Source organism: Urtica dioica, chromosome 9 (genome assembly GCF_054948205.1).
Source record: "Urtica dioica subsp. dioica isolate 48M chromosome 9, U.dioica_male_clone48M_v1_H2, whole genome shotgun sequence".
NCBI lineage: Eukaryota > Viridiplantae > Streptophyta > Magnoliopsida > Rosales > Urticaceae > Urtica > Urtica dioica.
Window position 1 is genome coordinate 25,551,435 of NC_142764.1, and position 12,454 is coordinate 25,563,888.

At 36.6% G+C, this 12,454-nt stretch overlaps 2 protein-coding genes across 2 annotated transcripts; both read right to left on the reverse strand.

Moving 5' to 3' along the window:
* LOC149386203 (cysteine-rich receptor-like protein kinase 10) lies at positions 1–3,022 on the reverse strand. Its single transcript, XM_089625838.1, has 7 exons — positions 2,014–3,022; positions 1,789–1,926; positions 1,556–1,680; positions 1,240–1,450; positions 863–1,100; positions 482–632; positions 1–392 (listed from the first exon to the last, which is right to left on the reverse strand). The coding sequence occupies exons 1-7, from the start codon at positions 2,303–2,305 to the stop codon at positions 51–53; spliced, it is 1,497 nt and encodes a 498-aa protein (XP_089481964.1). The 5' UTR covers positions 2,306–3,022; the 3' UTR covers positions 1–50.
* A 2,529-nt stretch (positions 3,023–5,551) lies between these two features.
* LOC149386204 (cysteine-rich receptor-like protein kinase 25) lies at positions 5,552–9,556 on the reverse strand. The gene is made up of 6 exons (XM_089627426.1): positions 8,501–9,556; positions 7,821–7,951; positions 6,763–6,970; positions 6,410–6,647; positions 6,172–6,319; positions 5,552–6,083 (listed from the first exon to the last, which is right to left on the reverse strand). Exons 1-6 carry the CDS (start codon positions 9,396–9,398, stop codon positions 5,787–5,789), a joined length of 1,920 nt encoding a protein of 639 aa, XP_089483552.1. The 5' UTR covers positions 9,399–9,556; the 3' UTR covers positions 5,552–5,786.
* Between the last annotated feature and the right edge of the window lie 2,898 nt (positions 9,557–12,454).

Here is a 12,454-nt window from a genome sequence, read left to right on the forward strand (position 1 = left end):
TCTCTCTATATATATATATATATATATATATATATATAATTGATAACAGTCTATCGAGGGTATACTTGAGTGATCATTGATTCATCATTGACCGACATCGACACATTTGAGCTGTTTGTTGATCGATTACTATGCTCGTTGACTCTCACTGGAGTCCTCAAGGGTGTTCTGTTCCGATGCAAAACCGCTGGCTCTTGAGGGAGAGCGAGAGTAACGGAGTGGCTATTGAGCATGAGAACAATCGTCGGCATTGTGGGCCTCACTGCGGGATTTTCCTGAACACATAGCAGTCCCATATGAATGCATCGAATGGCTTCATTTCTCGACACCGAATGCCTTATCGTCGGATCCAAAAACTCCAAAGGTGTCCCATTTTTCCATAGCTCCCAAGCCTGCAATTTTCGAATCCCAATGTGCTCAAAGTAGAAAGAATAGTTTTCCAAACTATGATATAAATATTGTATGTAAATTCAATGCTCACAATGCTTAACAGGTCTCCGTCAAAATTCGATTGATAGTAAGAATTATTTTTTTTGCCGCTTAGGATTTCAAGAACCAAGACTCCGAAGCTAAACACATCAGACTTCACGGAGAATTGTCCATGCATTGCATATTCCGGAGACATGTAACCACTGTACGATTGATAATTAATTCAATTAATATCCGTGACAAATATTATTTTTTAGTGAAAATTTGTCTAGCATTATGCAACTTTGGCCAAAAATAAGACAGAGTTCATGAATTACCTAATTATAACATAGCTAAACATCAGATTTAACAGCTATTCTCAAAATATATCTCGTTGAATTCACCTTCTTCTTGTAAATTCTTAGGCGACTCTAAAAAGAGATGAGAAACTTACAAAGTTCCAGCGATGCGGCTGGTAGTTCCGTGAGTCTGGTCGGTAATGAAAACCTTTGCCATGCCAAAATCTGAAATTTTCGGATTCATGTCATCGTCTAATAAAATGTTGCTGGCTTTAAGATCACGGTGTATAATTTTAAGCCGGGAATCTTCATGGAGATAGAGAATCCCTCGAGCGATCCCTCCAATAATCTTATACCGCCTTGTCCAATCAAGAAGCCTTTTCTTTTCTTCATCTGCACAAGTCAAAACGAGGAAATCCAAATGGGTATGAAACTACAAAAAAAATAATAGTTTATTCACTTGATATAGCTTTTATCCATGGCGTTTTTTTATACAGAAGGGAGATTAGTAAGTGGTACAGAACGGTCATACCAAATATAAAGAAGTCAAGACTCTTGTTTGGCACAAATTCATAGACAAGAATCTTCTTCTGTCTCTCCAAGCAGAACCCCAACAATCTCACAAGGTTTCTGTGTTGAAGCTTGGCGACCAGAACGGCCTCGTTCTTAAACTGTTCTTCGCCTTGCCCTGAGGCCCTCAGTAGTTTTTTCACTGCTATTTTTTGTCCATCAGGAAGTGTACCCTGAAAATCATAGTAAACAATTTTGAATTGAGAACGAAATGCAAAATCTGAGGCATATATATATACACACACATATATATATATAACAGTCATGCCGATCTCTACCAGGAAGACTTCACCGAATCCGCCTTCCCCAATCTTATTAGCTTCCGAAAAGTTTTCCGTCGCAATTTCAATCTCCTCCATACTAAACTGAAGATTATTGTCTCCCATAGAAATATCTTCCCTAGCTACACAATCAGAAAAGATTTAAGATCACAATTAAGTCAACCAACTATTTTGGATTTCTTTTTCTCTCTTTTTTTTCTTAATTTTTTATTTTTGCTCTGCAAACTTACTGCTGTCCCGGCAAATAGAGAGATAGCGCTTCTTTAGCATTTTCCGACGGATGACCAAGCAGCTAATGACGAACGCTACGAAAATCACCCCAATCGGAACCAGAATAGCAAAAATAATACCGTGATTGTTTCCTTTTTCTGCATAAAAAATTAAAAGAAAGATTCAATTTTTTTTTTATATTAACGGTGAAATCATACGCGATGTAAAAGCCAAGAAAACCATACTGATTCGCGGCGGCAGTGGAGGCGCGATGGCCTCTTTTGAGGTGATGTTGTAGAAAGGATAGATTTCGTATCTGGCAACACAGCTCGGCAAAAGAGCTCTTCCGCCTTCCTTGCCGCCGCAGCACGAAGGGTAGGACGCGACGGCGCTTTTCAGACACGTGTCGCACTCCCGAGCCGACAGATCAGGCGTGCACTGAGCCAGGCCGTACAGCGTCCTCGACCCCGTCGCGGCGGCCTCCCCCGTCGCGAACTTCTTCGCCGAGTTCACGGCCTCCGAGACCACCGATCTCATCGTGCGGGCAACGACGTCCGAGAACCGCCCGGCATCGTTGCCGGGGATGCTCCCGGAGCTGGGAAAGTTGACCGCCGGCACCACGCCGGGAGTGGTGAAGAAGCTGGAATGATCCTGGTAGCGTAACCAGCACTCGTCGTACCAGACCACCCCGGCTTTCTCGAGCGGGCAGCGCCGGAGAGCGTCGGCGGTGGCGTTCGCGGCGCAGCCACCGCAAGCGTCGGGGGAGACGTCGCCGCGGCAGGCGAGTAGGCCGATGACCGCGTCGGAAGTGTCGGAGGCGACGGTGGTTTCGTAGAAGCCGCCGGGGTTGGTGGCGTTGGAGGCGAGGTAGGAGAGGAGGATTTTCAGGTTGGAATAGTAGTGGTGTTTGGAGACAGTAAGCTCGAGGAGGAGTTTGTGCACGCGTGACTCACATACGCACTCGTAGCTCGCCGGAGAACGCAAGCCACAGCCACCCAAATGACCAGAGATTTTGGGGACACTGTTGTTCTCTTCATCGTCGTTTAACTAGAACCCTTGCCTTTCTCTCAAATGATTTTTTCAGTTATCAATGCACGTGTGTGTCAAGTATCTTAATTGGGGCTCTAATTAAATGTTGTTAAGTTTTTGTTTCCAAGGGAAAATTTTGGTAGGAATCTAAGAGTGGCACTGTGGATAAATTTTTGTCTGTTTCTAGATCAGCAAGGGCGGCCAGGCCCAGGCCACAGACTTCTGTAGTATTGTGTTTGTGTAAGAAACTTTGTATTGTATTTTTTTTTTTTAATATAGATACAGATAGAGATGACGGTCATCTGATGACCATAATGTTTTTTTTTTTTTTTTTTTTACTACAGATGGAGATGTCATCTTTTTTTTAAATAAAGATGGAGATATTTTTTTTTATGTAATAGATGGAGATTAACTTAGCAGTATCCTGTATAACACGTAGCACTGCAAGCAGTATGTTAATCTTTTGCGGGATGGGTCAGAACTCAGAAACCACACCACGGATCTCGGATCCCGGCGGATTCGGTGTCAAATGCCTACCCGATTCATTACATTTTTGTATATTAACTCTCCAAAATCCCGCACTTATTAGTTACTATAACGAATCCTCTATTTTGCTTTTTAAAAAAAATAAATAAATAAATAAATCTCGGAAAACCATGTCGTATCCCGCGCGACTCGACAAAAACCTCTTAATGAATTTTTTAGTATTTTTTAATGGATTTTGAGATTGATTTTGAGTTAGTTATAACTCTCTTGCATTTTACACATACTATTCTCTCTCTCAAACTTCATTTTTTTTAATTCGTTCCGCATTTTTTCCATTGTCACGCATCCATAAGTCCATGGCCACGAATGTGAATCAAAGAGAGGTCCATGTTTTCACAAAGAGATGAGATCTACTGCAACTTAATAAAGATTCCAATGTTCACAGAGATTGTCAGGACGGAATGATATGTCAACCAATAGTGATGAAGATTCCTTTTTCGTCAGCGACTATATTGGTCTACACGATAAACTAGTGGACTATTATTTTCCGCAATGTGATGCAAAGGAATCGAGGATGGAGTAATCGGCATAACAAGGACGATTCCTTGACATAGTCAAAGTTGTAAGTTTTTCAATATTTATTTTATTAAAGGCATTTTGGAGAGTTCAATATTTTTATAAAAAAAATAAACGAAAATGGTGGCATTTGCAATATAACATATTTTTAGAGGATGTGTGTGTTATTATATTAAATTTAAGGAAGATATCTAGTATATCTGAAAACTAAAAGAGAAATTGCGCAATTTGATTAAACATGATGATACTTTATATTTTCTCTTTTTTAAATGAAAAAAAAAATGTTGTTGTTACAACATAACTATTAAAGCATCTTCAATGCAAGCATTTTATGTTGCTTTACATGTTCTAAAAAATAATATTGTATAATTGAGTTGAGTCTCACTTAAACTAAAATAGTGGTTGATTTAATATTTTATTAAGTGTCTATAATGTCATAATCATTATTATACATATAAACATAAAAAATGATAGTGTCAATTACACATTAGCAACAAAGTAATTGTTCTTAATATTTTGAAGTGTTACTACTAGAAACAAATTAACCAAAGCCACATGTCGTTGACAGTAGTCTGTCAGAAAAAAAAAGTGTAATAGGGTGTAAACGTGTGTGACCGTTGAAGTAAAAGTGTAAAAAAAACATATTGCAGCATACAAAAAAAGTAAAACAAATATAAGCCCAATATGAATATAGTATTAAAAATTAAAAAGACATAGTTATGACTAGTTATGAGTTATGGTAGAGGATACAGTGAATTGGGGATTTATTTTAGTACATTATAGTATAATTACCCAAATAATGTAAGCGTAGAGCAGTAACCAACCAGACACACGTGTTCTTTCCGATTAAAAAAAACAGGCACATGTGTTGATTTTTATTGGCCTTTGGACTTATTATTATTAATTGGAGGTTCATGATTTTTAACTTATCTAGAATGTAGTGGTAGACTTTTCGTCGTAGGAAACAATAAATTCCACCAGTTTGGTTTGGTTTAGAACTTTAGACTACATGTTTGACTAATAATATCTCTTCTTAGACTATTAAAAATGATTTGGACGTTTGCCTTTTCTACCTGTCCACTGAACATTATTACATGGCGTACGAACACCAGGACCATTCTAGTTTGAACTTTGAAGTGGAATTTAAAATAATTATCGTAGGTGGGACAGCAAAGATAAAGAATAAGGACGTTGATTTTTCTCCCATTTGATTGACTAATAGTTAACCTCTTTTTTAAAAAATTAACTGATTTTGCGTAAATTATTAGTTTTTCCACCTTCATTAGAAAATTAACTGATTTTGCGTAAATTATTAGTTTTTCCACCTTCATTAGAAAGGATTTTCCCCTTTGCAAAACATAAATAGAGCAACACAAATATCGTATACATTTTTCTGTGATAAATCAAATTAATCTTTATGACAAATTAAATTAATAATATTTTATTAAAAATTAATCTCACTTGAACTTATGTATGTTGTAACTTAATTCAATAGTATTTTTTATGCTTGTAAACTTTGCCTAATCAGTTACCACGAAGGTTAATTTTATTTCTCATAATGGCTAATTTTATTTACTATCATCATTAATTTAACTTATTATGGTGATAAATTTAATTTACTTAAGAAAGTTGCTGATTGCGAATATGAAGTTTAAAATAAATAAAACGTTTCACCAAAACTAATTTTGATTGACTATGGCTAATTTAATTTAGTGTAGTAGTCTAAATTAACAAGTTTGGACAAAGAAGTTTGGGCCACAATATCACCAGGACCAGAAAAATTATAAGGGTTCCGCCACAAACAGACCCGGATTATTGTCTTGACGTTTAATTTTGATAAGTCTTCATCACTAGTAAATTTTAACATTCAACACTATATATTGGGTAACTATAAAAGCCGAATTAGGGTGCTAAAAGCTTCTATTAATCAACGTGGCGACCCTTCTTCGATGGATACTGAAATAGAGCTGCTCTTACACGAATCAATCTTTTCTTGTGCTGCTCTGTTGTAAAACGTAGGCTTTTCAGGCTTAGGTAGTGTGACCGAGTCATCACTATCAAGCATGAGAACAATTGTTTTCATGGCCGGCCTGTCATTTGGATCTTCCTGGACGCACAATAACCCGATATGGATGCATTGGACTACTTTTTCCTCGGAATAAGAATTTATCACCATAGAATCCAACAACTTCAATGGAGTCTCCTCTTTCCATAGCTTCCAAGCCTATTACCAAGTCGAAATATGATTAATCGTATGTCACATATTGTAAAACCATATAAATTGTGGTTATATTATTATTTGTTTTACTTACATAACTTATGAGGTCCTCACTACGGTCGGATTCATAAAATCTGTTCTTCTTTCCGCTAATAATTTCGAGGATTGTGACTCCGAAACTATAAACATCGGATTTGACAGAGTGTTGTCCATACATTACATACTCTGGTGACATGTATCCGCTGCATAAATAAATATATATAATCCAATTTTCATAATTTATAGTCGTTGTTATTCATATATAACTAATTTGTAAGATAAGTTACACTTACAATGTTCCGACGATTCTGCTTGTATTTCCCAGCTCTTGATCAGCTTCCAAACTTCTTGCCAACCCAAAACTAGAAATTCGTGGGTTCATATCACCATCCAATAATACATTTTCAGGCTTGAGATCACGGTGTATGATTATATTTTGAGAATCCTCGTGAAGATAGTTGATTCCTCTTGCGATTCCTCTTATTATATTGAATCTTGAGAACCAATCTAATTGTAGTTGATTTTCCGGATCTGCACATTGAAAAATTTCAAGTAAAAGATGGTTAACCAAAGTTTTTGTATACTAATATATGCTAGTTTAATTATTGAAGGAGACAAAAATCTATGTCACAAATGAAAAACTAACGAAATATATAGAGGTCGAGGGTTCTGTTGGGCATAAATTCATAGACGAGCAGATTTTCTTCTCCTTCGGAACAAAATCCAAGTAATTCCACGAGGTTGCGGTGCTGAAGTTTTGCAAGTATCAATATTTCATTCTTGAACTCCTCCACAGCACGGTTCTTTCTTGGTACTCTTTTTACAGCTATTTGCTGTCCATTCCCCAATGTTCCCTGAAATGATTCATGTGTACGAACAATTTATTCTTCAAAGTGTCATCATATTAAGACCAATTCTAAACCGCATTTGACAGTAAGATTTTATCTTCACCCTGAAACTCACTCCAATGTAGCTTTTTAGTAAGATGTTCATTACTGATTTTGGTTTTTAAAAGGTTCCAAATTTCATGATTAGCCATAAATATAAAAAGTACGTGATATCTGTACCTAGACATATTATTTAATTTGTTTAAAACTATCTCTATTAAATCTTATGTCTTTTCGATTTATTTACGCTAGCTATTTGAATAATTTAAAATAAAACAATATATTTAAATAAATATAAAAAGAAAATTACTATAATTGATGTAATTGAAAATAAAATAAATACAGAGGGGTTGAGCATAATAGATAAAAAGAATTAATATTTATATATATAATATTTTATTTGACATTAATATAAAATTTTATTGGAGATGAATTACTACTTAATTTGACATTTATTTTAAATAGTGTAAATATAAATTCTTCAGTTGGAGGCACTCTCAAAATGATCAATGTTACGTGGTCCAAAAATTTGATCCCTTGATACTTTGATCAAAATGACACTGTAATATGTGTTTGAAAATTGTAACTTAAATTCTGGGAAAAAGAAAAATTGAAAAGAAGAAGTCATTTATCATCGCCTTTATTAATGAAAAAAAAAATTTCATATATTGTATGCGCTTTTACTGTACTTAATTATGCAAAAAAAAAAAAAAAAAAAAAAAAAAAAAAAAAAAAAGTAAGAAGGGGAAAAAAAAGTAAGCTCCCCTGTTTATATGACAATTTTCATATATATAAATTGATGATATAGCAAAGTTACCTTGTAAACATCGACAAATCCTCCTGATCCAGTACCTATTTTGTTATCTGGTGAGAACTTGTTTGTGGCAGCATCAATGGTGGCTAAGTCATATCGAGACACTTTCACTGCTGACAAATCACTCGCCGAAGCTAAACCAGAACAAAAGCCAATAAGCACTCTGTTTCAACTAACACAAAAAAAAAAAAAAAAACAAAACAAAACAAAACAAAACAAAAAAACAAAGGGGTTGTTTGATAGTTAACTCAAAAAGTTTTTGTTTTCTATTTTCTAATTTTTGTAGTTGTACTGAAAAATTATTTTGCAGTTGTTTTCAAAAGCTGTTTGGTACAGTTTTCATTTTTATTTTTGAGAAAGTGAAAAAACTGAAAAAAGTGTTTGGTACAGTTTTCATTTTTGTTTTTGAAAAAATGAAAAGAGAAGATGAGGAGAAGGAGGAGAGAAGACAATAATTTTTTTTTCCAAAAACGCATTTTATTTGTTTTCATTTTTCTTTACTTTTTTACAAAACAACTTCAAAATTTTTTAAAATTTTTTTCCGAAAACACTTTACCAAACACATTTTCCAGTTTTGTTTCCTATTTTTACTTCTTGAAAACTCAAAAACAGTTTTTTGAGTTGATAACCAAACATACCCAAACAAAACAAAACAAATAACGCATACAGTGTCCTTTGCATACCTATCTTGAACTCCTTTGGATTGTCCTTCACGTTTCTATCTTGAGCTCTCTTTCTAAGGCAACAAAATAATCCTAACACGAGTATTGCCATGAGCACAGCAACTGGGACTACAACACCCACAATGGTCGCCGTCAAGATCTTACCGCCGGGGATCTTTCCGGTGGCCGGAGGAAGCGGCGGGGACTTCGAGGCGGGTTGGGTAAAGTAAAAAGGGTAAAATTCGTAGCGAACGTTACAGCTCGGAAACAAAACTCTTCCTCCGAGCTTGTCGAGACAGCATACGGGAAGCCGCGCCACGGTGTCCGAGAGGCATCGCCGGCAATCTTCTCCGGCCAAGTCCGGCGTGCACTGCGCCAGCGTGTACAGCGTCTGAAAGCCGTTGAACTCCGCCTCCGCCGTCGCGAACCTCGTCTCCGCCTCCGCCGCCGCCTTCATCGCCTCTTTCATGGTCTTGTTCAGCAGCCGGTTGAACCGGTCCGGCTCCGTCACGTTGGCCGTGTTGAGGAGCGCCACGCGTGGCCGATCGGCGACGGAGCCGAGGAAGGATCGGTTGGAGTATCGGAGCTGGCACTCGTCGTACCAGATCACGATCTCCTGCTCGACCGGGCATCTTTTGACGGCGTCTCTGACGGAGAACTCGACGCAGCCCCGACAGGCGGTGGCGTTGACGTCGCCGCGGCAGAGAAACTGGCCGTGGACGGCTCCGGCGGAGGAGGCGGCGGCGCGTGAGTCGGAGGAGGAGGAGAGGAAGGAAAGGAGGGCGGTGAGGTTGGATTTGTATGTACTGTTTGGAGCGAAAGTCGTGGCGTTTGAGCACACGTGGTACAGGTACGTTGGGTCAGCTTCACCGGTGTTGATCAGAGCGAGAAATATTATTGATAACATAATGGTTGTCATTTTTCGATGGTATATCGTTATTATCCTAATCCCTTTGGCTTGTTTGAAGTTTGTGTGATGATGAATTACAAGAGGCTTAAAAGTAGTGACTAGTGAGAAAGGAGAGGCAGTCGTTGACTCAACAACATTATAAAGTCAAACTTTCGTCTGTTGTTTTTATTTTCTTCTGCCCCGACAAAACAGCTTTGTTACGTCAAAGTAAAACAAAAAAAAAGCCCATATATTGTTTTAGGTAAATTGACAGTCCTGCCCCTTGTAGTAGAGACGGAGCTAGAAATATTAGACGGCTAGAAGGTAGTTTTATAATGTAGAATAAAAATATTTAAATAATTATTTAACTTATTTTGGTTATTTTTTTAAACTTATTTTGAACCACCGCCAATGAGGTAATATCTACAAGACTATTCTATGTTGTCAAATCGCTACAAAACTTAAGACTTCTATGTTGAAATTTGAAGATTATTCATTATAAGCTGTGTCTAAATATCAGCGGTAATTGATACTATGCATAATGTAAGATTAAAAGTATTCAAAAAATAAGTCTTCAAAGTGAACTTTGTGATGAGGATTTTTTTGCTTCATAAGATTCTCGTCTTAATAATTAAGAAGCATGAGTATTGATCCTACGAAGAACTCGTTCAATTTTATTTAAACTAACTAGAAAAGCTATTTGCAATATATTTTTCAAGCTTAAAATTTGAAAAATATGTGTGTATGTATGTATTTAAAAAGTTATATACAATATATTTTCTTTATATATGTTTAAAAATTGAGGGATGTATTACATATAATGTATATATTATATGTATATATTTTTAATATATTTTATCACATTTTTTTCGTTCGGTTTTTCATGTAAAACGGTATTTGAAAACAGCAAATTCATTTTTCACATTTATTTCCGTTCGATTTTCTATCAATTTGTTGATTTTTCTTAAATCAAGAAGCTCGAAAAGATAACGAAAACAACATTTGAAACTTTGGTATGAATCCACAAGCGTCAGGCCGAATAATTCCAATGGCGTTCCTTCGTTCCAAAGCTTCCAAACCTACCCAAAATATAGTTTCATTTCATTATTATATGTTATATTAAAAATTATAATCTAAAATCCAAATTGTACTCACATAGCTTAAGAAGTCGTCGGCGTAACCGGATTCATAGAAGCTAGTGTTCTTTTTCCCGCTGATAATCTCGAGTATAAAACCTCCAAAGCAGTACATGTTGCGAATTTTCTCGCACACGCAAGTGCACGTGGTCGCAATAGTAATAAATCGTAAGAACGAGTCGATCCCACGAGGACTAGCCAAATTGAAGATTCAAGATTCACAAGTTTGAATGAGAACCCAAAAATAATGATAGAAGGTTTGTCACAAAAATTCACTAACACGTCACAAAATGAAACAACTAGATGCACAAAATTCTATTGGATAAAGGGAAGGACTATGGTTCACGGGTTCACAAAACAACTTAGATTCGCTGAATTAGGAAAAGAAACAAGCTATTGAGATTCACACTTTTCACTACTCGTACTCACTTTAATAGAATTGATAGATCTCTCTCAAGCATCTAACAACCTAAACCGATACCGGAATATCATCTCTCGATCTCAACTCCTAACAAGCACGGCTAGCATTAAAAAACAAGAGTATTCTCACGAGTCTAAAACAACCTAGCTAACTCTAGCCTAGGAATGAATTCTAGTAATCCACACAAAAACAAAACAACCTAATCTTTCTCAAGCATTAGAGTTGAACATAAAACAAGCATGAGTTCATGACATTCATACAAGCATTAAGCATAGTTGTGGATTAAGTAAAAGTGATGAGAAAAACAACAACCTAACAATTCTAATACCATGAATCCTACATCATAATGAACCCGCTACACCATAGCCCTACATGAGACTAATTCATATTAATAACCATGACAATAAAAATACTTAAAGATGAACACAAGAACAACACATGAAGAAACATCATAAACATATGGAGAACTTGAATTAAAAAAATAAGAGTTTAGAGAATAGAACACTTTTATTAGGATTGTAGCAATGGTAGAACTCTGCAGCTCTCTCCTTCTCTTCAAATTGGAGCCACAAAGTATGAACAAGTCTGGAAAATTTAGGAAAAATAATGAAAAACTAAGAAAATGAAAAGATGTTCTTGATAGATTCTACAAAATCCCTTTCATGCATGACTTCTTCTGAAAGTATTGGTCTTTTTAAGGTTGAAGGGACTTGTTTTCAGAGCAATCTAGGCCTTCCAATCACATCCAATGGCCAAAATCCCCTCAGAAATGCAACATTGGAAAAAGCTGATTTTTGGACCGCACGACGCGCCCTTTTGTCTGCGCGGCGCGCACTTTTGATTTTTTGCTTCGCACGGTCCGCGCGTACGACTCTGGAGGCGAAAACGGCAAAATTTTTGTCCGCGCGCCGCGCGCTTCCTACTTGTTGCACACCGTTTTTTAAACGGTCGTAACTCCTAACTCCGACGTCCGATTTCTGCAAATAAACATGCGTTGGAAATCTAAGAGAGAGATCTATCAAGTTATGGAAGTGAATCATCCAAAATCATCATTTAAAAATCCAAAATCCTGCAGAAGAGGATGTCGTTCTTTGTTTCGCTCCAAGTTGTCCAAATGTGTATGAATCTCCTTGAAATTGTTCGGAATCGTCACATGATGTGCTAATAACCTCCTCAAGACCCAATTGACCTCTTAAACCTGAAAATCACTCGTAAACACATAAAAACTATCAAAAACACTTGAGGATTCGTTAGTTTTTAGTCCGGAAAATAGGAGTTTTACGCGTAATAAACGCACTTATCAGTACACATCAGATTTGACTGAAAACTGCCCTTGCATTGCATATTCCGGTGGCATGTAACCACCGAAAAATTATTATGAGTTGCTTTTTATATGTTAGAAATTGTTGTTGTCACTAGCTTTTTGTTTCTGGGATAAATATATGTCAAACTTACTATGTTCCAACAATTATGCTTGTGTTTCCTCGTGTCTGGTCAACTTCAAATAGCCAAAGTCGGATATCTTCGCG

Excerpts from the sequence above, each read along its gene's own strand:
- LOC149386203 (XM_089625838.1), bottom strand. The coding sequence starts at position 2,305 with ATGAGATCGGTGGTCTCGGAGGCCGTGAACTCGGCGAAGAAGTTCGCG. Across the intron at positions 1,101-1,239 it reads TCTTGACTTCTTTATATTTG|ATGAAGAAAAGAAAAGGCTT; the intron begins GTATGACCGTTC and ends TGACTTGTGCAG. Across the intron at positions 393-481 it reads ACGGAGACCTGTTAAGCATT|GCTTGGGAGCTATGGAAAAA; the intron begins GTGAGCATTGAA and ends CGAAAATTGCAG.
- LOC149386204 (XM_089627426.1), bottom strand. The coding sequence starts at position 9,398 with ATGACAACCATTATGTTATCAATAATATTTCTCGCTCTGATCAACACC. Across the intron at positions 6,971-7,820 it reads GATTTGTCGATGTTTACAAG|GGAACATTGGGGAATGGACA; the intron begins GTAACTTTGCTA and ends GAATCATTTCAG. Across the intron at positions 6,084-6,171 it reads GTGAGGACCTCATAAGTTAT|GCTTGGAAGCTATGGAAAGA; the intron begins GTAAGTAAAACA and ends ACTTGGTAATAG.